This window comes from Myxine glutinosa, chromosome 6 (assembly GCF_964187855.1).
Source record: "Myxine glutinosa chromosome 6, kmMyxGlut1.1, whole genome shotgun sequence".
In the NCBI taxonomy this organism is placed as follows: domain Eukaryota; kingdom Metazoa; phylum Chordata; class Myxini; order Myxiniformes; family Myxinidae; genus Myxine; species Myxine glutinosa.
In genome coordinates this window covers 35679165-35706409 of record NC_136266.1, presented here as the reverse complement: position 1 = coordinate 35706409, position 27245 = coordinate 35679165, and the positions used below count along the sequence as shown (strand labels likewise).

Sequence of the window (27245 nt, the reverse complement as noted above, 5' to 3'; positions counted from 1 at the left end):
CGTGCTCTGGCAGACAGACTTCTGGAGGTTCAGCCAGATTTTCCAGTAACCAACCCACAAGGACGGTTTGGTACTGGGTTTGGAAAGCTCAGATTTCCTGATGACTTGACTGAGAAGACCACTCTGGCTGATTTTGTTGGACCAGATTCATGGTACCTATTTCATCATCTGAAGCTTGACTGGGCATTTCTAGTTACCGATGTTCAAGAATGGACTAACTTTGCAGCCTACCAGACATCATGGACTAATGTTGAAGCCTTGAATGTGGTGAATGACTCTGCAGAAAGGGGAGTTAAGCTTAGCTCTGACTTCCTTTCAGCAGCCAGAAGTGAAGACCACTACCAAAATGTGCTACAAGTTGTTGAGCACAACCGCAAGGAGCAACCGAATCTTCGAAAGCGAGCAGCTCAAGACTAAACTGTCAGAAATATCTATGAAAACTACAGTATCTTTGTTTTGTTTCTATTTTCATGTTCATCCATAGTCAGATGTACTCGTATTAAGATGATAAATGCTAAGATTGTGTATATATGATTCTACTGTAATAAAAATTATATCATTTTGGTATCTATAATACTGTTACGGACACGACTTATTAAGATGTTATGCTGGGCCGAGCGGAATGGCCGCCGTGTCCGCACAAGTTACCCGATTATACTCGAACCTTGGCCGAGTCGCGCTACGCTAAATCAATGAAGGAAAAGGACACAACGGCTGGGATTAAGGCAACGACACAAGGGGTACAGTTCTCAAGACCTCCGGAGGAGGTTATAATATTGCGGAAGGTTAGATTACAAAGACAAGAGAGACAGCATAGAAAGGTGGGCACTTAAACACGGTCTTATCTTAGCCCCGACAGACGACAGATAAACGGGACAAGACTGACTCACACGGGGATTGATGGCAAGGAAGGCGGGTAGTCGATGGCTCAAGGTGCACTCTTGGCTCAGGGACAGAATCGACCCGGTCCGGTCCAGAGATGCGGGAGGTCTCTTGGCGCTCGGAGGTCGCGACTGGTTCTCTTTCGTGGCTGAGGCGCATCTGACGTCACGTCCGGTAAGTCGCTGCGTATATCCGGCGGGGAGTGACACGCCCTCGGCTAGTTAGCTCCGCCCCAGATGGAATCGGTCCGCCCTTCTTATTGGGTGCGGGGGGGTTACCGGGCTCCGCCCTTGACGAGGAGCTGACAGTGAGCCCCTTCGTGGTAACCCCGTCGGAGCGCATGGTCAATGGCGGCTAACTAAGCCGGTGTGAGGACGCACACTCCCCGCACGCCGTTGTTGTAGTTGTTGTTTCATGGGGAAGATGGGAGGAGGTATGGGGAGGTCCTAAACTCACTACTGGTGCCATACAATCACATTCTGGTGCAACGAAGAGTCAGAATTAATGGAAACGAGTCCTTAACTGACATAGACTAAGAATAACTAGCAAGATGTCCGAAAGTTGTCTACGTGAGATGCGGTGGACCTGGGCACGACATTTAATGGGGGAAAAAGGGGAAGGTCGGTTCTACAGAGTGTTATTTACAGGCAATGGGACTAGGGAATGGGGGATTGGGGATAGTTGGGGAGTATTGGGGAAATAGGGGAATATTTACAAGCGGATATGGAGGCCAAATGCCATATCCGCAACATTGCACCCTTCTCTACCCTCGGGGCGTCCCGACCCGATAAATTTTTACCTATTTTAGTGTGGCACTCAGATGTAGTTCCCTCTACTATTAACTCTACCCTGAGTGCGACAGTTTTACAGATATTCACAAATGAGTAAATATGTCCCCCTGCGACGTTGCACCCTTCTCCTCACAGAAACACACCCACGGGATAACCGAATCGCGGAAAGAATTCGCAAACTAAACATACAGCCGGTAGGGAGCATTATTTACAAGACTACGCTGATATTTACACTACGATCCAGGACCTGTTTTTGGAGGAACACATGCAGATGTTATGCATAGAGAGAGCACGCATGCCAGCATCGATACACCAACCCACGAGTGCTCTGTGGCCTTACGGCCTTTAATAATGTGCAGAGCACCCCGTCCAAGCACCAAAAGCACCACCCCATCACACAGTCAGCACCATCTGGTGCACTCACCATTGTTCATTAAAATAAATACAACAACCCCTAACCCTGCAGGTGTCTCTTGCTCTTCGTGTGGTGCACTTGGTGTTCTGGCTTCCTTAGAAAATAGAGAAAGGCGCCAACCGCGTCCATTTCCTTATTGTGGCCGTCAGGGTGCCAACTATTAGTGGTTCACCTGTTTGGCATAGGTGCCACGTTGACCCAGAGGTCCATCAATGGGTGGTGCTTGGCCGCAACAGAACTGCGGTCCATGGTGGGCGGCCACAAACATTGCGGTCCATATGGTGTATCGATCCAGGCAGCAAGCAGCGAAAGTGCAGGCCCACAACTGCGGAGCCAGCACCTCTCTCTCCTCTCTCTCTGCCCCAAAACCAGATCCTCGGAGGTGGGAGACAAAAGAAAAGACAAGTGAGTAAGGTGGTAAGGGCGCAAAAGTGCACGCAATACAAGATAATGCACACTGGGGGCACATGGGAACCAGGTGAGACAGGTACGTTCCTACCGTACGCCCCCCCCCCCCCCACCAGGTAACCTACATGGCCCCTCCCTTACCCCTTACTGTATCCACAAAACACAACACTACCCATAAACATCTACTTTACAAATCAACAAACATCCCTACTGTCTTCCCCGTTCCTCCCATATACCAAATTCGACTTCTCTCCCTCCTAACCAATCAAATTTGCCATTTTCAACTCAACATCATAATTTGCCATCTCCAACTCAACATCAAAATTTGCCATTACCAATTCATCATCAGTCCCTCCTAGGGAGGGAGAGATGGAATCACCCCAATGTCTCATCCACGTCGTGATGCGTCTCACCAATCCACACAGCAATTCTCATTTCCTGCAACACAAAACAAAGAAAACACAGGTGTGGAGTCATCATCATCACCACAGGTAAGTGGCTGCGTATGGTGCGACAGGTTCATCAATCCTAACTATTTCCTAAATGACTTTAACAACTTTACATTACCCGGGGTCTTTCCCTGCCAATCCATTGGCCAACTTACACTATGGGTTCTAAAAACCAATTCCCATTGACCAACTGTGGTGCTTTTCAATTTGGGGTCTCACTCCCCCGATTCATCTCCCGGTGCCCTCGCACAATTTCTGGGCTGTGGCGTGTACCTCTCCCAGTGGGTCTACCCACCTGCACACCTCCACCACTGCAGTTGCCTCCGAGCTTACCTGCTCCTTACCCTAACCTAACTACCTGGGGAAGGCCCTCTGGCGCTCTCCCCACTCGGTGCCCTCTCTGGCACTGGGCTACCCGGGTCCGTCCTCCGGATCCTCGGGCCCCATCCACAACTCTACCGGCTCCCAGAGCCCACCTGCGGCCTCACCTGGCCGACATCCTCACAGTGGTGGAGTGCCCAACCAACTACACACACTAACAGGCTACACGCCCAGCCATTTCCACAACACTAATGCACCCATCCACAATACCATTCTGCAACCGCACCACAAATGCCAATATCCAACCACAATTTACCTATACCCTCTACCTAACACTTACACTACCCGCCCCGGGTATCCGTGATGGGGGTCCACTCTTCCCCCATTCACACCTTCGCACCATGCACACCACTCCGTACCACTTACTCCAACTCTCTCCACACACCTGTACTTGCACACCTGTGCTCTCACTCTTGGTGCCGCCTGCACCCTTCTCTCCCCCAAGCGCATTCGCGCTGATCCACACACTCACTACTCATACACTGCTCCACACACCTGTCCAGTTGCACACCTGTGCAATCACACCTGTTCAATCCTCACCTGTTCAATTCTCACACACACGGCATCATCTCAGCTAACTACTCCCTTCTGAAACTTGCGCTTCCCAGTCGTCCCTTTAAACTATTGCGCTCCCTCGTCATTATCAACCACACTAAACTACCTGCGTCCCCACTACAGGTATCAGTCACTAACTAACCTTAACGTCACCTAAGGTCATCTTCGCTAGATCCCTACACACAATATAACCTAACCCACCCGGGCTAGTTTTCACTGCCATACACCCCATAAGCTATTGCGCATTTGCCCCACATGGGAAGGGCGGCAGGGATGCCAGCCTTACCCACCGGGCCCATCGCTCACTACCAATTTTGCACATCAAATTTCAACAAATTAAAAATTTGCCAATCACTACCCATCATCTGCCAATCACTACTGCCAATCCCTTGCCAATCATCAAATTTTGTTTTTCTCTAATTTTGGGTCCAAAACACTAACCTCATCACCCAGTCTACTCACTAATGCCTCTCGGTGCGCCAATTCCTGTCCAAAGCCCGGCTTCGTAAAGCCAAGCCATGAATGCGGGTTGTTCTGTGCCAGCGGCTGGATGCGTCCGGCACTCGGTGCAGGGACGGGGGCTTACCCGGGCCGAGATCCCACGCACCATCTCGGCGTGGAGCCATCCAATGTCCCGATCTCGACCTGCCGGACTGCCTCAACAAAAAGTGGTCGCCATGACGACCCTTTCTATCGGGCTGCCCGCTCCGCCTAGTGGAGCACGGACGCGGCCGTTCAAAGCGAGGCCCAGCACGCACCGAGGGCCCGATTCGGCTAAAAGTCGCTCTAACCTCTAAACCGGTTACCGTCGATGCTTCACCTGGACGCTTACACCCCGCAGCCCGTTCCTTGCTCACACATTCAGCCGTTTCCATGCTCCTCGTACCTTTCCTTACACACCCAGGTACACCCATTCCACTCACAGCCTTGGTCACACACCTGACCACCGAACACTTTGGCACACATTCGTTGGTCGCACACCTCACCAACACACCTCTTCGCGCCCCCTCCTCTGTCACCTCCTCTGTGACAATCACAGGTGTGCTCTCATTCGCACACCCAACCACGTGCCTCACCACCAACTCCAGCGTGCATTCCCACTCACGCTCTACCATTCCAGGTGTGCATCCTTCCATCCCAGGTGTACATCCTCGCTCACCTGTCACAACCAACTCACTCTCCTTGTCACTCTCACTACTCTCACCTCCATTCTTGACAGCGCACTCACCCTTACTCTTGACAGCGCCCTCTTTCCTCATGCACCTGTCCGTTACACACCTTTCTCGCGCACACTCTCCCGTCACACCCTCTGTAACACTCACCACAGGTGTGCATTCTTCCTTACTTTTGACAGCGCACTCTTTCCCCATGCACCTGTCCGTCACACACCTTTCTCGTGCACACTCTCCCGTCACACCCTCTGTAACACTTACCACACCGCGCTTCCATGTGCTCCCTCGCACACACGCTACGACCGACTCACTCTCGCCAGCACCCTCACTCCTTGGCACGCACTTTTTCCTCACACACCCCAGAGTCGGACTTTCTCGCACACCTCCTTTTTCGCACACCAGACCTGTCGCACACTTCACCAACGGCCTCTCACGAACACCCGGGTCCATCTCGACCCCCAAGCTTCTTAAATCCCCTGGCGCATCATACGCACGACCATATTGGTCACCACTTACACCGGGTCCTCTTCCTCTTCGCTTCTCCTCCATCACCTGCGAATCCCTCATCCGGTTAATGAGCACATCATCACGATCCGAACACAGACTTCGGACCAATTCTTTTACCTCCTCCTTTATCTCTTTCTTATCCTCTCTCCGTCGCTTCTTAATTTCGCTCACCCCTTCTTCCACTTCTTCTAATTTCTGCTTCACCTCCTTCATCTCCTCGTGCGCCCCTTTAAGTTCTTCCTCTAACTCCACTTAATTTTTTTCTATGTGCTCCCGCACCTCCCGCTCTTTAACCTCCATCACCTCTACCACCTTGTTCATTTTCCTCGTCAAGTCCTCATGTACCGTCTGACACTCTTTTTTAATTACCCCTACGTCCTTTTTCATCTCCTTCTGTGTCGATTTTAAACCCTCTATTACCGCTGTGTTCTTCTTTACCTGGTCCCCCAACTCCTTTTGTCCCACTGTCAGTTGTTCTACTCCCAGCGTCAACTCCTCTATACCCCCTTGCAATTTTACAGTCCCCTTTCTCACCTCCTTCTCCATGCGCTCCTTACAGTGCCTCACCTCCTCGCGCACTCCTCCGACCTCCTCACTCACCCCTCTTCTGATCTCCTCTCCCATCACTTGCATCTCCTGCCCAGATGCCACCCTCATCTGCTCCATTTCCTCCCTGTGAGCATCCAGTTTGGTTTCTACCCCCATTCTAACCCCCTCTATCTGCTGCCCCATTTGTTTAACTTCCCTTTCCGCTTGGTCCCTCATGTCCCTCAATTTGCCTTCCATCCTGTTTTCTAACCCCTCTAACCCCTTTTGCATCCCTTCCATTTGATTCTCTTGAGCGGCCATTCTGTTTTCTACCCCCATTAACCCATTTCTCACCTCTTTTATCCCGTTGTCTAACCCCTCAAAATTATTGTCTAACTTCCCAAATTTCTTGTCTAACTCCTCAAAATTATTGTCTAACTTCCCAAATTTCTTGTCTAATCCCTTAAAATTATTGTCTAACCCCTCACTGGTACCCCTCGCTTCGTCCCTCATTACCCCCATTTGGTTTCCCAACCGCTCACTATCAGCCCTCATTCCCACAATTTGGTCTCCCATTCGTTCCATAAGGGCCCTCATTTGCAACATAAAAAGGTTCGAATCCACCAGGGGCGCTGCCACGGTCGCGGGCGCCGTGACCAGCGAGGCGCCATTTTGTGCGTCTGCTACCCTCGCTGCTTCGCTCTCCTCACGTCCCTCAATTTGGTCCTGGACCGACCCTGCCTCACTCTCCTCTACCGGAACCCAGCCGACTTGGTCTGCCATAGCGCGACTTTCAAAATTCGGGTTTTTATTTTCGTAAAACAAAATCAAATTTCGCCGTTATAATTTCGAGCGCAGGAAACGCGCTCCGGATCGAATTCTACTTCCCAACACCAAAATGTTACCCTAATGGTACAATTGGTGTTCCAAAATTTGGGCCTAATAAATTTAGTCCCAGGTCCGAATTCCACTCCTCGACACCAATTGTTACGGACACGACTTATTAAGATGTTATGCTGGGCCGAGCGGAATGGCCGCCGTGTCCGCACAAGTTACCTGATTATACTCGAACCTTGGCCGAGTCGCGCTACGCTAAATCAATGAAGGAAAAGGACACAACGGCTGGGATTAAGGCAACGACACAAGGGGTACAGTTCTCAAGACCTCCGGAGGAGGTTATAATATTGCGGAAGGTTAGATTACAAAGACAAGAGAGACAGCATAGAAAGGTGGGCACTTAAACACGGTCTTATCTTAGTCCCGACAGACGACAGATAAACGGGACAAGACTGACTCACACGGGGATTGATGGCAAGGAAGGCGGGTAGTCGATGGCTCAAGGTGCACTCTTGGCTCAGGGACAGAATCGACCCGGTCCGGTCCAGAGATGCGGGAGGTCTCTTGGCGCTCGGAGGTCGCGACTGGTTCTCTTTCGTGGCTGAGGCGCATCTGACGTCACGTCCGGTAAGTCGCTGCGTATATCCGGCGGGGAGTGACACGCCCTCGGCTAGTTAGCTCCGCCCCAGATGGAATCGGTCCGCCCTTCTTATTGGGTGCGGGGGGGTTACCGGGCTCCGCCCTTGACGAGGAGCTGACAGTGAGCCCCTTCGTGGTAACCCCGTCGGAGCGCATGGTCAATGGCGGCTAACCAAGCCGGTGTGAGGACGCACACTCCCCGCACGCCGTTGTTGTAGTTGTTGTTTCATGGGGAAGATGGGAGGAGGTATGGGGAGGTCCTAAACTCACTACTGGTGCCATACAATCACATTCTGGTGCAACGAAGAGTCAGAATTAATGGAAACGAGTCCTTAACTGACATAGACTAAGAATAACTAGCAAGATGTCCGAAAGTTGTCTACGTGAGATGCGGTGGACCTGGGCACGACATTTAATGGGGGAAAAAGGGGAAGGTCGGTTCTACAGAGTGTTATTTACAGGCAATGGGACTAGGGAATGGGGGATTGGGGATAGTTGGGGAGTATTGGGGAAATAGGGGAATATTTACAAGCGGATATGGAGGCCAAATGCCATATCCGCAACAATACATATGATTATACCAATAAAATCATGATTTTGACTATTTGTGTAGAAGTGAATTATATCCCTATCCCTATGATGATTATATATTGCTACAGAGCACAATAATACCTTTCCAAAGAGCTATTGTATGTAGCAATCGGTCAATCCTTTCATTTTTATTTATGGGCCTCAAAACAGCTGCGTGTCGAATTTCTGACTCTGATACTACCGACTCAAAATCTAATTTGCTGAGGTGGACCCAGAAGATGATATCAAAACCTTACCAAATTTTGCATAGGAACTTTATTTTATGACTGGAACAAAATAAAATTGGGGACAGATTGTTTTCTTGACATAGGGGCGTTTGATGCACCCTACTATATATATATATATATATATATATACATATATATATATATATATATATATATATATATATATATATATATATATATATATATATATATATATATATATATATATATATATATATGTATGTATAGATATATATTTGGACATGTAATTTTCCCACATGTATCAATTTAATTATTTAATCCTCTTCTTTAATGTAATTGCTTCACCATGCCCCCAGTGGTGTTTATAATAGAGGACATGGATTTGTCCCCCCCATTGGAAGAAAGCCCTCTCTCGTGTTCAGGCCGTTGGTGCTCCTATGGTTGGCAGCGAGTGCCCCGGAAGCATTGACGGAAAGAGAGTGGCAATCATATGTGTGGGAAAATTGCATGCTCAGTCAAGGTCACCCAGATAACTCAGATGGCAGAGCACTGGTACGGTTTTCCCGAGGACCTGGGTTTGATTCCTGGTCTGGGCATGGTATTTCCCCACATTTATCAATTTCATATAGATTTTAAAGGTCGCAGAAAAAAGCATTTTTGAAAGTTTACCACCGCTGATGCATCACCGTATTTAACACTTTACATTAGTTTTTCATGCCTGTCGTTTGTGTCGTTGATGACGTCCTTAAAAACAGTAAGTTTCCTGTTTGGAATGTTTTCAACTTTGTTTGACTGCCAGACAGGCAGACAGACCGAAACAATTATCTTACTGGACAAGATACCGTACACTTTGCCAAATTCAGAGGCAACGTACTGCTGAGCTGCATATTACTTCTCCGATTTGTGTTCAAAATGCAACACTGAATTGAAATTAAGTAGTTCTTCGATCATAAACTGATGTTTGTGGACAGACAGACAAATTGCTTAACCCCGCTTTTCGCTTCATTCGTGCGGCGTAATGCCACATTGCGTAACACGACCAAATTTATCTTTGAAGCAAACCGCCCATCCAGGAACATGTTTCCTTTTTGTTTTGTTTTTTGCTCTTTCAATGCCATGTGATGAGTGCTTTGGATCCAAGGTTACCCTTGCCTCCTTGCATTCTCTTGCATTTTACTCAGTTTCTCAAAATTCATAGTCACTGCAGGTCTGGCAAGGCTATAAAATTTCAAAATGTCGTATATTTCCTGCCGGAAAATCACCTTATCATCCGACTGCAGGCCAGGTTCATACTGTCACTGACTGCCAAATGCCGGCCTATTGCCTGAGCCTACAGCAAGCATGAATTCAGGTCTCAGCTGACTATTGATCGCAAAGCAGCTTCCAGATCATCCTATTTACTCCAATTTTGGTATTTTATTGTACAGTAATTGTTTTTCTTCCAAAGTAGAGTTTAAATAACAAATAATTTGAAGTTTGCCCTTTCCGGACTGCTGCTAACAGTATATTCCAGCTAGTTGCATTCCCCAGCAGAGAACTGTGTTGTCGCCCTACTTCAGGGCAGTTTGGCGATTAGAAACCAACTTGACATTTATATCAGCTGGCTGTCAACACAAGCGTGAATGCTTTTCAACAGAAAAGCAAAAAATGTGTGCAGATGGGAGGCCTAACCTATAAATGCCTTCTCTTCGGCCATCAGGGGTTTATCTGTGTGGACCTGCACCGGTGCTGGCAGTCAAGCGAGGCGAGATTTCCCTGCCGTATGAGACAGCGTTCGTGTTTGCCGAGGTGAACGCGGACGTTGTGAACTGGGTGCGCATGGCAGATGGGAGCTTGCATCGGGCAAACTGCTTCACCAACTACATTGGCAAATCCATCAGCTCAAAGTCGGTGACCTCTGATGAGCGAGAGGACATCACTCACCTCTACAAGTTTCCTGAGGGTATGTAGATAATCACTGGAAATGTATGCATGAAGCAAGTTCGACATACTTTCTGGTTGCTTCTGCTTTCAAATCTTCATGATCCACTTATGAAGAGTTCTGATTAAAAAAATTATTTGGAATTCTTTCAAAAAAAATTCTTGAGCTCCAGAGTGACTTTTCAGAAGGAGTGGTAAATGGAGGAATGACTAATTAAGAGCTAAAGAGTCTCAGGATTATCTGAAACAAGTAAGCGTAGTCATCTCGTATTGCTGGTATCATTTTTGATTATGTGATGAACACACACTTTTATTTCGACCCCAATTTTTGATGCCAGAGTGTTTAATGATTCAGCAGTGGTGATGTTGTAAGTGTGACTCAAAACCATAGAGTCAGATTATGATGAAAAGTAGCCATGGTGCATTGCTGTACTCCGACACCAACGCAGCAATGGTCTGACAAGCTCTTATAATTGGCTGTAAAGAATGTCCATGAGGACATAGTCTCTATCGTTACATCTCTATTTATAAAGAAAAACATTTGAGTTGAAATCCCTGTATTTTTGTGTTTTTTTTTCTCCCAGCTACAGTTTACTTTTCGATAACACAGCCGCCTTCAACTCTTTGACCTGATCATACTTAGACGCAGGAAGACACCAATTTATGCCATCACATCCGCATTATCAACATTCCACATCCATGTTGTTAACATTCCACATTAAAGCACACATCTTGTCTTACTTATAACATCCATATCGCATTTGGTGAGTTATTGGGACATCCCAGAATGCAATGTGGCACAAAGAAGTGTCATTCAGGATGGTAATTACTCAAAGGCAAAAAGTGGACCTTAAAGAAAAATGATTATGTTGAAGTTGTTATGAGATATGGATGACTCACAAAAACAAGTTGGAAGACGAAGAATGCCAAATTTGCAGGGCCCTTGTTTGTGGGAACTACAGAAGTTTTGAGACTCGATCTACTCCTCTCCAAAAAGTGAAAATGGCGATGCAGAAATGAGAAATGGTATTATTTCTATGACAAGATTTTTTATCCATATTTGGAAATAATATAATGCATGGTTGCCCGGCACCCTTGCCCAAAGGATCAGAGGTCCTGCAATGTACCCTGGTATATGAAAAGGTCTTCCATTGGATCTTTAAAGTCTTCCTCAATGCAGAACTGAAAAAGCTTTGTATCACTTTAAATTCAGAGAATAGTGTGCTGCATAATCCTGGTTCTCCTCCAGGCTGCACCAGAACATCAGTATTAGTCAGATTAATCTCCATCAGGAAATGAACCAAAGACAGCTCAGAGACGAGCATGGATGCTACTAACCAAGTTATTTTTGCACCTTTCTTTTTTCCTGCAGTCAATACCTGAACCCCCTATCATGACATTCTGTGCAGTGCAAATTCTTCCATGTCCACTCAGATAAGCCTTTGTTCCTCTGCATTGTTCAGGTTCACACGAGGAGCGAGAGGCCTATGCACGAGCTGGGATGACTCTTCGACAAGAGGAATCGGACCAGAAGATGCCCGATCTGGCCGTGCGCCTACGGATCAGCCGCTCGGCCTTCGTGGGTAGCAGCTTGGATGTGCACACAGTCGTGCGGAACAAAGGACATCAGCGCATGGAGCTCGAGCTGACGAGCGTGGCACGTGCGGTCACGTACACTGGGCAATGCGGCGTCGAATGCTGCAAGCGCTCGTGTGAAATGGTGGTGGAACCTGGAGAGGGTGAGTTGGGCAAACTATCCTCAACACATCTGATTCGATTTTGGATACAGTTTTTTTTATTTGTGTTTATCATTTCATAAAAGCAATAACTTGTGCTCAAAGTTATTTTAGAATTTGCTTTTGTAATATTTATTTATTTATTTATGAAATACATGATGCCATTGAAGACTTTTTAAGACAAGTGCAAAATACTTAAATATACCCACAACATCTTGAGCAACATTCATTTTTTGTGCTGAAGGAAATTAGAAAAACATTAACTGGAAATAATATGTCCAGATGTCTCTCTTTTATTCTGGAATACTTTTGAGACATCATGAAGTAGCCTCGAGATGCCGTGACCTAGACTCGACAACTCATGACCTCCTCTCGACCTACCAAGGCTTCACTACAACACTGGCTTTGAGGAGGTTACTGCATATGGCTCAGAATGTTTCTGATGCAAGATTGAGGCTCATGGAAAAGCGAATTCGCAGTGGGGCCAGAGATGGATACAACAAGCAATGGAATGAATAAAAAGCAAAATAAGGGATGAAACACAGTAACCTGCAAGTAAGGTTGGGTTAAGTAAAGTTAATGGGTGTATAAAACCTATGGATGATAACATGAGATGGCATTGCATCACCTGTTTGAAGCCCTGGGGGGTAGTGTTCTTTAAAAAAAAAAATTGTATACGAAGTCAATGTTGGTCTATAAGAGCTATCACATGGAACATATCATAAAGGGAGCGGGTGACAAGTGTGAGTGTGATTGAATAGCCTCAGTAAGGCCAATCAAAAATGGGAGAAAGGAGGAACCACAGAGATGTATGCAGTAACCCTGGATTTGGGGATTTTAACCATGAGGTGGTTAATAATAATAAATCTTATTGTCCCATATTCAGGGAAATTATTCTTTGGTGACACCGTAAGTTAACCATCATTAAAACATAAAACACAAAGGGAATAAGAAAACGAAATAAAAAAATATAAAATATAAAATAATATATAATAAATATAAAATAAATATAAAATATAAAATATGGAAGATGGACGAAGCAGCAAAATTGCTAGGAATTGGAATTTAGCATTTGAATTGCACATGGTACAAATAACTTTTTGAAAATTTTCTTCTTCATCCTACTTACACGAAAGCATCTCCCTGATTGCAGTTTTTCAAAAAGTCCGTTCAAGAAATGACTTTCATCGGTACACACCTGCACCGCCTTCCTTTTCAATGCTCACAAGTAGAGAGACTCCAGTTCCTATTTGAAGTATAAAAGTATAAAACATGTCCACTCAGACATATAAAACACATGGACACTGCTAGAATTTCCAGGAAAGAAGCCAGCATTTCAAAAAAAGTGGATCTGGGGGTGAAATAACGGGGGTAGAAGAGGTCAAGGTTTTGGATGGGGGAAGATAAGAGATGGTGGTGAACAGCTGTTTTAAAGACCTGGAGGGAGGAGTGGGATTGAAGAGAGTGGGGGAGTTTGTTCCAGAGGCGGGAGTAAAGAGGAATGAAAGAGTGAAGGAGAACAGAGAGTCTTGATTTTGGCAGTTTCACCAGAAGGGGGTTGCTAGCAGATCTTGTGCGACCTGTTGGAATATTTGGGGGGCAGATCACAGATAGAGCTGGGGGTGGAAGGGCAGATAGGAGTCGGTGGAAGACAGAAAGACCACCTACCTGCCTGCGGTGAGTGAGTGAAAGGCCCTCGGAGTTAGCTTCATCGCGGGAGATTCCTATGATTCTGAAAGCTTTGGTTTCAACAGCGTGAAGCCGAGCTATGTGTAAGGCAGGAGCACCAGCCCATAGGGGAGAGCAGCATTCCATTGAGCTGCGGTTGAAAGCCTTGTATGTGGTGAGGAGCTCAGGTGTGCCAAGGAAGGACTTCGCACGACGGAGGATGCACAGTCGGTGACTGGCTTTGGAGGCCAGCTTGGAAATGTGGTATTCCCAGGAAAGATCATGGCAAATAGTGAGACCCAAAAGCTTGAGTGACAGAACTTCTTGGAGAGGATTGTTCAGAAAGTAGAAAGGAGGGTTTTCCAGTCGGTCTTTTTGGAGAGACATAGTAAGAGTGTGAGATTTGTCAGGATTGAAAGACATGTTCCACTTGTTTGACCAGTCTGTGATTTTGTCCAGGTCTGCAGAGAGTGAGGAGGCTGCAGACTGCCGATCTGAGGGATGAGGAATGGAGCGTCTGAGAGTGGAGTCATCAGCAAAAAGATAGAGAGAATTTTCCAGAGAGTCAGAGAGATCATTGATGAAGACCAGAAAAAGCACAGGGCTCAGAACACTGCCTTGGGGAACTCCAGCCAGAACAGGAAGGGGAGATGAGAGAAACCCATTCAAGGCCACACGTTGAATATGACTAGAGAGGAAGTCTGCAAGCCATGCATGGAGATTTCCATGGAAACCATAGGAGGAGGGTTTGGTGAGCAGAGCGGGGTGCCAGACCATATCAAAGGCATGTGCTATGTCAAGGGAGACAGCTCTGATTTCCTGTTTCGCATTGAGGACCTCCATCCATAGTTGAGACAGCAGAAGCAGCATGTCCAGAGTAGAGTGACCTGGTCTGAAACCAAATTGATGATCAGAGATCAAGCCATTGGAGATGAGGAAGGATTTGATATCCGAAGCAATGATGGATTCCATGACTTTGCTGATAATTGGGAGAAGGCTGATTGGTCTGTAGTTGCACGGATCTGTTTTTGCACATTTTTTGTGTAAAGCGGTAATGTTGGCTGATTTCCAAGCTGAGGGCAGATGACCTTGAGCAAAAGAGAGGGTGAAGAGAACAGACAGAGGCTGTGAAAGAGCGGCAGAGCAGGATTTTAGGACCCGTGGGCTGATGCCGTCTTGTCCAGCTGCAGAATCAGAGTCGACGTTTGACAAAAACTTGTCCACATTGTCAGGAGAGAAGGACACAGAGTCCAGGAGCAGCTGGGTACGACTGCGTACGGTGGGCGCAGAGAGGCACGGATTTGGGACACACGATTTTGAGGCAAACACAGAGTTGAGGCATTTAGCTTTTTTATGCGTGGAGTCAGCTGTGTAGCTGTTTGAGGTCAGGGAGGGGTGGAAGGGGAACATACACCAGAAACAGATTTGACCAGACACCACCAGCATTTGGAAGATGGAGACAGATTTGAGAGTTCAGTCTTGAGAGTGGAGAGATAGTGCTTCCTGGCACTCCTGAGGGTAGACACACACTTGTTCCTCCGAGCTTTGTGGAAGAAACTGAGATTGACTTCCGTTGGATTTGCCTTCCAAGAGGCAAAGGCAAGTTGTTTCAGGGGAACTGCCTCACCACAAGATTCAGTGTACCATGGATGGGAGGAAGGGTAAGACAACTGAAGATGAGATGGGATAAATCTGTGCATGAGAGAGAGCAGTTACTTTGGAAGAATTCCCAGGAAGAATTGATGTCAGAGGCAGTAGAGATGGGAGACCAGTCCAGATGATTGATGACTGCTTGAAGACCGTGCCAGTCAGCCTGAGTGAAATGCCAGACTCGTCGGCGCTGAGGAGGCTCTCTGAGAATGGCGAGAGAGATGTCTACTTTAACAAGCACATGATCAGAAGAACCGATTGGAGCAGAAGAAGAGCAGCAGACATTTGCAGGGAAGTTTGTCATAATCAAGTCTAGAAGAAAAAAATGCTCCGTTGAGTGAGATCTGGGTCGGGAAATTGACAGATTGTGTCAGTCCCAATGAGTCACAGAAGTCCTTTGCTGAGGTGCCATGGCTGGTGAGAGAGGAACCCACACCCAGGCAGCTGGCATGATGACAATTGAAGTCGCCACATACGAGGAAGAGAGAGTTGGGATGAGTATATAGAAGTTGGTCCATGTTATCAGACAGTGACATGTAAATGGAGTCATCACTGTTTGGAGGACGGTACAGAACACATATGAACAAAAGGTGGGAGTGGAGAGGAAGCCATAGCCAGAGTTACTCCTGGGGGTCGGGTGGAGAGAGGGCAGTGCAAGGAGAGTGAGGAAGAGAGTTTTTGATAAAGATAGCAACCCCACCACCAGGACGAGGCTCAGGTCTATCATACCGGAGGAGGGAGTAACCAGGAAGAGATATTAAGGAATCAGAGACTTCTTGAAGGAGGAAAGTTTCTTTTAAGCAGATCAAGTCTGGATTGTCAGAAGCAACCTGAAAGGAAAGATCAATCAGGTTTGAGTGAAAGCCCCGGATGTTTGAGGTCCATACCATTAATGGGGAGAGAGGGGGAGCATTGGGTGCAGGACAGGGGAGGGGAGGGGTAGGGTCAGATGAAGGATGAGAGGGGGAGGTAGGAAGAGCAGTTGATAGTGTGTCAGAGATTACAGAAGAGTTACAAGAAAGGGAAGGATGAGGACGAAAGGTTTGATGGTGAAGGGATGAGGCACAGTGAGGGGTTCTTTGAGGAGGGGCAGAGGAAAGTAGAAGGTTGGGGGAGGTGGAGGTATGAGATAGAAGGGAGATGAAGTGGGAAGGAGGCAGCTTTGAGAAGGAGGTGGGAGGGGGGATAATTGGAGAGCGATGGTAGGGGGGGGGGGGAGATTTGAAGGGGAGGGGTTGGTGGGGAGTTTTGAAGGGGAGGAGTTAGGGGGGAGTTTAGGAGGGGAGGGGCAAGGGGGAAGTATAGAAAGTGGATGATTCATGAAAGACGAACATTGATAACAAATTGGGTTTATTGTGATTTTCAAGTTAGAGATCCGTTTAAGAACGATGGAGGAGGCGTGGAATGAATGAGAATTTAGAGCATGTAGTGATTTAGAATTATAAGAGATTTAATTTTTTTTTGAAGTGGAATGAGTTGGAGAGGAAATTGAAAAAAGCCTTTTAAATAGGAAGAAAAACAGCGTGTTGTAATATACCCCTGAATAAAACACTGCAGTGGAGAGTTTAAACATATTTAAACAAAACCGTGAAGAACAATCTAATATTCACAAAAATACCAACGTGGAGAGGGAGCTTAGAGGGACAACCACGAGTCATGTGAACAGGGCGAAAGGTGTCAGCAAAGTTCTAAACAGAACTCTTTCAGAATACAAGACTTAATGCCATCTGGACCACAAGCCTTCCTTTTACTCGACGTCCTAAAACACCTCACAACATCAGGTTCACAAATTTTTATATCGGGTCATTCCTGGTGGAACTCTTTCCCATATATCAACTTTGCTTTTGTTGGGAAACGTAGGGATTTGCAATGACGATCAACTTCGTTCTAGTTTTCACTTGTGGTCAGATCATTGAGGCTAAAAGTAAAGGCAGGTTTCAAAGTTTGGTGATGCAGAAGTGTTTAGAGGTTTGCGATGACGCATCAGCAATTCCCTGTTTTGTTACAATCCATGCAGCAATATTATTTGAAGGGAGGATGAAGGTTTCAGTAGATTCTTTATTCGTAACAAAAATAAAAGTTTATTTATTAAAAATTAAATTTTAATTAAATCTATTTCTTAATTAAATATTTTTTCATCTCTTAACTCCTGCACTATAGTGTGGCATTTGTAGAATGTTCTAAACTACAATTTTTTGGAAACCAATGTCTTATTTGCCATTCCCATCTCAGCATGTAAGATGGTGGCATCTCAAGTTCAAGTCCCAAGTGCAATGTTGGCTGTGATTCATGTAAAAGTACACTGCCATCTCCTAATGTCATTGTTGATTGCATATACGAAGTTTCATTTGAAAATGTAAGTTTTTTTTTGAAAAATAAATAAATTTTTAACTATGAAAAATTTGGAACATTTGAAAAAAAAAAGTCATTGTATTTTTTGGTATTTGACCCTTTCATCCCACCTCAGGTTTGCAGAACCAAAAATAGCAATGCTCTCGCACCTCCTTGCCATGTGGTGATCAAAACTACCAGATTTGGTCAATTTCTGCACAACCGTTGTTTTGGAGGAGATAACGTGACGGATGGACGGACAGATGGACAGGCCGACATACAGATGGAGCCAATTACAATATCTTCCCCCTTTTTTTTTTTTAAAGCATGGGGATAAATATTTCGCAAGTTTCTTCAGGAAAATGCAGCCCAGACTGAAATTGTTCTTCAAGGATACCGACCGAGTACACATCATAACAGAGAAGAAGCGTTTGGTCGACCGACCAAAACTGATGTATAATCACCCAATTTCACCCACAGTGGTAATGGGAATTTCATCCACAGTCTTTCCTTTTGTAATCGTGCCTGTCCATTCCGGTGCCTGCAAGATTATTTTGCATCTGTTGCACAAATTACAGCCGAGTAAGACCTATTAGAGTGCATTCTGTCAGTGAAATCTGTCATTTTATCTCTCGTTTGGCAGCCTCTAGATTTGATGAGCCTTTACCATCTGCTTTTCCGATTCCTTGTCGCATCATGGCTGCATCATTCCACTTCCTTGTGCTGTTGCATCTTTGATTTTATCCTGCTCAAGGAGCTTTATTATGCTGTGGGCCTTAATGGTCAGGTTCAAATTTAATGGTCAGGCAGTTTAATGGTCTTTCTCCATGTTGTATGATTTTGTAATTTGCGTATTTTTTCTTCTCTAGAATTAAATAATTTTGCATTTTGACACAAACAAGGACGACCCAACTTTTCATTGGTCTACGACGACTACTACTACTTTAGCAGTCCCAATTATTCTCACGTTGTTTTGGGACTGGCTGGGAAACTTTTTGAGGCCATCTTTAATGAACTGACTGGCCAGACCTGACATTCTTCTGAAGGTACAAGAAATCCCCCCAGGGTGCCGAAATAAGTTGCCAACTCTTTGCGAATGATGGACAGACATCTTTAATGTCCAATAACGACCAACGCTGGCAGGCATGTCCTCCAGACTTAATGTTCTCCTGATGGACAGCAAATGTATCGATGTATCACCCCCGTCTGTGAAACAGCAGGTCGACAGTTTATAGCTGAGTCGAGATTCAAACCGAGGTTAGGCGACTCGAGTGCACATACTTCTTAGGCTACCCATACAACTCCTTCCATTGGTGCGTTTCCTATTTCGGAGGAGGCCGTTGATTATCTTCTTCACATTCATTCCAAATGCAAATTACAGTAACTGCATTGAGGCACAACTAACTTCAACAGCAACCATGATTATGCCTGCTGTGAGGATGCGAACGGTTTTTGCTTGTTGTGTGTGCTTTCTGCCGAAGGAATTACAAGTGTCGCATGATAAACTCCAGATTTGCATGCAGCGTGAATGGAAAACTTGTGCAAAGAAGCTTCTTTTTTTTCAATTAGAATACATGGAAAGACCCCATTTAAAATACACGGTTTCATTAAGGGAATTGTCAAGAAAAAAACCCCCCAATTTTGACAAAAGTTAATTGTTGGGGTTATACTTTAAGTGGTTTCTGATTTTGCTTTTCTTTACCAGTTTCTCGGGAAACCATGAGGATCAAATACGAAGACTACGCCGGACATCTGACAGATCTGAACCTCATACGAGTAACATCCTTGCTTAAAGATAAAACATCTGGAGAGTTGTTTCTCGAAGAAAGACACATCACAATGGAGATTCCAAAGTTGGACGTCTTGGTGAGTGATTATTGAGGTCAGCTTATCTCACTATTGTTTTTCAAGAATTCTGTCGGTTCTTGATATTTTTACGGCATTTATTGAGATAATGCATGGTCAGCGTTACATGTAAGTCAAGGTGTTTACTTTGCTGTGCTTAAATAAAAAATCCCGAGTTGTTGCCAGAAGTCAAGAAGTCATAAGACTGGGTCGTCGCATTTTTTCTTAAATGCAGATTGTTGGTGAGCCCATTGTTGGTCAGGAGATCAAAGCTGAGATGAGTTTCATAAATCCGATCCCCGTGAATGTTGCTCATGGAAAATTCCATCTTGAGGGAGAAGGACTCTCTGAAATGCAGATACTTCCATCCAGGTGAGCAACAATGACCTAACTCGTGGCAGTAGAAGCTTTTGGTCAACCAAGAGATTCAGTTTGGCATCCTAATGAATTTGCTTCTTCTTCAAATTACAATGGAGTAACTATTTGTAATATCTCTAATTTGATAACGTGTTAATGCCTCATCTATTGTTTTTGTACAAAACGTCTTTGTTGTGTACATGGTTAATGTATAATCAGAGGATTTCTCCAAAAAGTCATACTTTTTGGCCACGTTCTTTTTTGCATGCTCTTTTTGAGAATTACCATAGGATTTTGAACATTCTCCTTTAACGGCCACAATTATTCCCATGTTGTTTTGAGGATGGCCGGGGGACCTTCGCCCAAGTGTTTCACGAACTGGCTGGCTAAACCTGATGTTCGACTAAAATTAGGGCAGGAATTTAGAATGTTTATGGTGCCTGCGATGGCTCGCCTACTCTTTGTGAAGGACGCTGTGGGATGTTTAATGTCCACCATCTAATACCGGCAGATAGGAGCCCGTTTAATGCTTCTTCCTGAACTTTTTGAGCTTTGACAGACAGAGACAGACAGAGACAGACTTTTTGACATTAGCTTGTAACCAGTGAAGAAAACCTACCACAGCCACGACTGCAACACTTTGGGTGATGTTTTTCTCCCGAAAAGTTTTAAACCCAAAGCTAGAAAGCTATCTGGCTTGAGCAAGTGTCAAGAAGAAATGAAGAAAACTTCCAATATACGTCACACTCCATCTTTTTCCATGGTTTGAATTTCACCAGAGCTCATTAAATTCTGCAGACAATTTCACACCATCGACAGCTAAAAAACACATTTCCAATGAAGAAAAATTATCAACAGACTTCACACGAAAGAAAAGCCGCAGTTGTTTATAACATTAGATATGACAGGGATTTTTAGACATTTTCTTAGTGTGTGTAGCCAGATACGCTTGCATATGGGCTACGTCAAGAACAATGGTGTTATGAAACAATAGGCTACTCCGCTACTGTATAGTCAAATGAATGATACAGTGCAATCTACCACTCAAGGCACACCGTTCGTAGAATCTCATCGGTTCACAAGTAGAGTTTATAATCGAGACAGTTTGATAATGCAGAAAGATAATCAGGATCGGTGGCGAGTGCCATAATTCGTGGCTCGAACGTCCGCTTTGAGTTGTTGTTGTTGCCCCAGACAGTTCTCTCGACCAAGACCGCGGCACGGAGACAGCCGATCAATCTCGCAGGAGCGACCCAGAGATACCCCACATTCAGGATGGTGTATGTCCGTCTTCACGAAGTCAGGGCCACGACAGAGAGAGAGAGAGACACACAGACACAGACAGACACAGACAGACACAGATAGACAGACAGATAGACAGACACAGATAGACAGACACAGACAGACAGAGACAGACAGACAGACAGAGACAGACAGTGACAGACAGTGACAGACAGTGACAGACAGTGACAGACAGAGACAGACAGACAGTGACAGACAGTGACAGACAGTGACAGACAGACAGTGACAGACAGACAGTGACAGACAGACAGTGACAGACAGACAGAGACAGACAGTGACAGACAGTGACAGACAGACAGAAAGAAAGAAGGAAGCAGAGAGAGAGAAGCAGAGACGAGGGAGAAGGCCGGTCCATGTGGACCGATCGGCGCTCTGACTGTGACTATGCTTCCCTGACAAATCCTGGCAGCAGGGAAGAATGGGGAAGATTTGGCCACCAACTTGCGTTGGGGGTACAACCACCGTGAAGAGGTGACCCCCATAGTTGTCTGGAATAATGTATTTAGTATTGGTCCTCATTTCTGAGGAAGCTGCCATGGAGAGGATTGAGCATAGCATGGGTTGACTTTAAAAATGGTATGTGCTGCTTCCTTGCTTGATGCTCAGCATTTAAAAAGGAGAGAGCACGGACAAACAAACATAACTTGGCATTACTAGTGCTAGCTTTTATGGGCCAAAAGGCCTCATCCTGCATTTAAATTCCTTGGAAGGGAACATATATTAACTGTAAACTTGTCCCATAGAGTGATTTTATAGTTGGTCCAAAGTTTACAGCACAAAAGCAAAATATATGATGCGATCTTCATTTCACTTGCGTAGAACACAATGCCATGTTTCATCGTCCCTTCATAAGGAGAGTATGAAACAAATTAATGAAGGCAAAGTAATTCAAACCTACACCTGTTCTGGATCACCAGGCATTTCAGGCCACCTGTCTGAGCATGGTTTAAAAGAATTCGTGATCAATATGCCTCAAGCATGAGTTTATTTTCAATTTCCTGCGCATAATTGCCTGTAATGGTAATTCCAACAGTGGCAGGGTACGATTATGTTTAAGGATTTTGTAATTTCCATAAAAGGCACTTAAACCTGTGGCAAAATTCACTTTCTAATTCCCATCTTTACTTTTAATTGGTAGTGTGTGAGTAAAAGCAGACGACATGATCATAAAGTGAGATGTGAGGCAGATTTGGGATGTGGATTTACAGTAGTGATATTAAGCAATGTTGGCAAGTAGATTTTCTTCCACGAAAATGATGCCATCTAATTAATAATTCACCAAATGTCAATCTGTCTGTCTGTCCGTTCGAAGGTACCGCAAAAACGGCTCAACCGATCGCAACGATATTTTGGGTGGGTAATCCTCGGACCCCCTGGAGTAAAATAGGCTGTATTGTTTTTCCAATTTTCCAGTTTTTCCAAACACGATGGAACAATATTTACCGATATGAACAGTGATGTGGCTTTTGCTGAAATTCTACGTACCAGGAGAGAGTAGATTGACTCCTGACGAACTCTTCCTATATAAACGTGCGGCTCCGAAGTAACATGGCAGCGTGTGCAAAGCGACTGAGAAACAGGTGTAGCGGCCGCTTCCGTGTTACAGATTCGGCGCGCACTCTTCACACATAAACGTGCGACTGAGAAAGACGTGCAGCGGCCGCTTCCGTTTTGCAGAATTCAATCTTTTTTCAAAATGGGCGCCCTGTACTGTTTAGATTTTGATGATTTGCGTGTGATATGATTCAACGGATGTTTATTTGAATCGTCTAAAATAAAAAAGCCTTCAATTTCTGATATTTTGCCTTTTCATTTGGGCCTGCCAATTGAAGCCCCGCCCATAGGGCGGGTACCGTTGCTAGTCTATTTAATTTGCTTTTCAACAGTCCCACAGACATCGAATCTGGAGAAGCAGCAACAGCAACTGCAACTTTCACACCAAGCCTCTCGGGAGTCAGGTTCCTCTTCGTCAAGTTCCAGTGCAACCGGATAAAAGATGTCCAGAAGAAAATTAGACTTATTGTTCAATCAAACTGATGCTTTCCTGGCTTTGTGTGCATCCATTTAACTGTCAGTTGAGTACATTTGAGATATTTTTGTAATTCTATAATTTGCTGATAGTCCTTTCTATTTCTCAACGGCTTATGTCTCTTGTGTCTATGAACTGCGTTGTTTCCTCGGACACTCAGATAGATGATGAGTAATTTTCTGTACTTCTTGTGGTCTTTATACAGCACTCTCAAAACAAGTTATACCTTCAATGCCCTATAAAGAATCCTCCCCAAAATGAGCTTTTTTATATCGAACTTTGTGAACAATGTCTCACACATGTTCCGACAATAAACAACATGATGTATGCACCAATTGTAATTGTAAAGTGAATGTAACTTACACTGGCCAACGAGTAATTTTCATCAGATATAATTGTAGGTAGGGATGCTGATTTCATCAGATATAATTGTAGTTGGGCTGGATAGTTCTTGCGATGCTGATTCCAAATCTGTTTCTGGTTTTCCTCCAGCACGTAGAAGTTTTCGTGATGAGACCGTGATTATCAATAACCTTTCAAATTCGATCAAGCCTGGTGTTGGCTTAGTGGTTAGGGTGCCGGCTTGGGATTCTGGGTTCCTGGGTTTGAATCCTGGTTGATCACTGAATTAACGCCAGGGGGGTTGACTCAGCCTGTCATCCTTCTGAGGTCGGCAAATTGAGTACCAGTTCACTGGTAATTCCCTGTGTGTCGCAAGAGGCGACTAACAGGGTTGGTGGCAGGAAGAGCATCTGGCCATAAAACATTGCTTCAAAAAAAGGGGACCACGGTGCCCGAAAAAGGCCAACCCCCGCTCTGCGGGGAAAAATGGCCTCTGAAGGTGGTATATATATATATTTCAAATTCGATCGGTCTCATCACTAAAACTAGATGTGCTAAAGGAAAACCAGAAGCTTATTTGGAATCAGCATGCAGAACTAGTCCAGAAAAAGTGTGTTTGCATATTTGATGAGAGTAAAAAGTTCGATTCTGTCGACCAGTGTTATCTGCTTTTTCCCAAAGGGCACAATCAACCAACTCAGCCAACTTGGCCAATTTTGAAACAAATAGGATCAATGGATAATCCCAAACACGTTAACTTTTTTTAATTAAAGGACAAGACTCGTGGAAGAGCGAAAAGATGGAATCCATCACGACGCAACATAACGAAAGGAAGAGTAGAGAGAGCGAGGGTTGGTGGACAACAACAACAGATTTGGACAAAATAGAGGGAGACTTGGACAAATAAGGGGTTGTGAGGACGCTTAGGAGGGAAAACTGGGAATTTAGGAGGAGGTGTGCTTGGGGGAAGGGGATGGGTTGAAGGGGGTAGAAAAGATCATGGCTTTGTTTGTGTGATGATCTGAGATGGTGTTGAACAGCTGTCTTCAAGACCTGAAGGGAAGAATAATACTGTTGTGGTGGATGAGTTGGCTGGGTGATAATAACAAGCCGATTCGATTTTGGTTCAGGTCCGAATCTGGATCCGGTCTACCAGTGGATCCAAAACGTAAACTGTTCAGCCTGGTGCAGGTATGCACTCTACCGAGTGCCATCTAGTTTAATGTGATTTCCTGGTTAAAAAAAAAAATCAACCCTCAAAAAATCTCATGCCAATTAATTCACCATGAAGCACAAACTTGTACTGCGTGCATGATCGTTGAGAGGTATGCACACTCACCTCTAAGCTGTCTAGCCTGGGTTTGATTTCCGGTCCACCTACAAACTGTCGTCATGTTTCACAGGCAAGGTGATTGATTCATCAATGTGTGTGCCTTGGATGGACACATTAAACCAGGTGTGCGGTCTGGGTGGGTGGTGGACGATAAAGAGCCGACGGTGTTCTTCGTGAAGAATAGGCAAGCGATCGCCGGTGTAACAAGGCCAGAACACTCCCCAGTTCAAAACACTGGAGTGTGTTCAAACTAGGTTCAAATCACTGCAGTGTTTTGAACCTAGGTTAGTTGGTTTTGCACCTAGTTTCAAAACACTTATGTCAGGTTGTGTTACATGTTCATCACAATCCCCGGTTCAAAACACTCGGGATGAACGTCGGTTGAAAATGTGATGGAGGCGCTTGTATTAAACGAGACGTTAAGAATATGTGTTGAGCCTCTGTGTGATCCCTGATGCTTTCATATAATGTGTTATTCAGAAAACTTTGATGACATTTATATTGTTTGCCGTACAATGTTTATCGGAACTGAATGTTTTGAACTTGGCCAGTGGAATGATTTGAACTGAGGTTGAAAACATGGTTAGAACCAGGGAGTGTTTTTAACTTGTTACACCAGCACCATGGACAAATAACAAATTCCTTCCGATAGCAAACCGCCCAGTATGACTCTGTTTTGTCAGACCCAATATATATATATATATACATATATATATATATATATATATGTATTGTGGTGTATAGCAGGGGCACCCGGTGTTGCCCAGTGCTGTTCTAATGTTGTTGGCATTTCAAATAAATAAAAATTATATATATATATATATTATTGTGGGGGCCTAAAACACTTCCTTACACCCGTTAAGGAATGGGGTTGGTGATCATTTACTATTACCTTTCACATTGCTACAAAGCCTCAGGCATTATTGAGTGATTAAAAAATAATTCCCCCAAAAAATAAACTTTTTTTCTTCAGAATTCTCGATAAATGTTTCTGCCTAAAATACTCCCCGGCACTCACTAATGAACCGTTGAAAGTTTGACGAAGATCCGTTTGGCCATCGCTGAGAAAAATGGTAACACAGACAGACAGACAGACATCTCTCTTACAGTGTAGATATGATTTTGTATTGACATTGTTTGCTGAAGATTTTCTTGAACATTTTCCTTTTTTTTTTGGAACAATGGTTAACAGCAATTCTTTTATCCACTTTGTGATTGCGAAAGGAAATTTTTGATAGATGATGTGTGTTATTTATCACGCAATTCCAATATGAATGTATCCACGCCAGGAATCATCTATTTTGAAAGGATACATCCAAGCGGAAATGCCTTGAGATATTTTTATACAGGTTTTTTTTACCTTCACCTATCATCGGTTTTGATGCACTCATTTTATTTACTATTCTTTAAAAAAAAAAACAACATTTGACATCAAGTGTGCATATTTACTCCCACCAGGGAGTAATGCATTCCATCGTGTCCGTGTGTGCATGTGTGTGCGTGTGTGTGTTTTTGTGAACAAGATATCTGGAAACGTTCTGAACGGATTTGGATGAAAGTTGGTGGGATGATTGCCCTTGGGATAAGGAAGAATTGATTTTTGGTGAAGCTCAGGATATTATTCCGGATGCAGGAATTTTTTGAAGGGTTGTTTACCATTGGAAGATAGGGCTCATTTTTTTAACATTATCTTCTATATATTCTATATTTAACATTGTGATATGAAAATAGTTTTTATATTTGTTGTAAATGTAGTTTAAACTCGTGGTTATGCGTTAGAGCGGTGTATTTTGTTAGCAGCGTCGTCTTCAAGGTTCTTTTTTTTCTTCTTCTAATAAAGACATATTCTGTCATTTTAAAACCACCAAAGTGTGTATTCGGTTTCCCCGTTTCATAAAATGTATCGGTTGATATGTATAATGCTTTAAAACTGTTTGTTTTTGTTTTTTTTACCTCAGAAGAGACATCAACATTTACCTCAGCGAATGTCAATCGCGGTGTCAGTATTTGATGAACTTATAAAGACGTAGGTGAGTTATAAGTGTGACGAGCATGTGCACGGGATTCTTCCCAGAAGAATGAGTGGTCGCATTAGCTTGTACGACTTAAAATGAGCGAGTTTTGTTTTGACGTTTGGGCCAGTTTTACATGTTGTATCCCTAAGGAATGAAACGAACGTTTTCCTGGCTTACAATTTTATTTGAAGTCACACATGCCTCAAAATACACTCACTTATATAGGATTGAACGCTGAATCCGAAAATGTAAGTGAAATTACCTTGTTTTTTTTTTAACATTATCTTCTATATATTCTAAATATATATCTGTGCAGTGTCTGTCTTGTGTTGTCTTGTCTTGTGTTGTCACTGAACTACTCCCTCAAACTCTTG

General features: G+C 44.5%; 1 protein-coding gene across 1 annotated transcript in view; it reads left to right on the top strand.

Moving 5' to 3' along the window:
- LOC137429688 (protein-glutamine gamma-glutamyltransferase 2) overlaps positions 1 to 23512 on the top strand; it is a 239826-nt gene extending 216314 nt beyond the window's left edge. Inside the window, 5 exon segments of the mRNA XM_078779717.1 lie at positions 10043 to 10285; positions 11727 to 12002; positions 19354 to 19514; positions 19729 to 19865; positions 23039 to 23512. Coding sequence (XP_078635843.1) covers positions 10043 to 10285; positions 11727 to 12002; positions 19354 to 19514; positions 19729 to 19865; positions 23039 to 23189 — 968 coding nt within the window. The 3' untranslated portion in view covers positions 23190 to 23512.
- The last annotated feature ends 3733 nt before the right edge of the window (positions 23513 to 27245 follow it).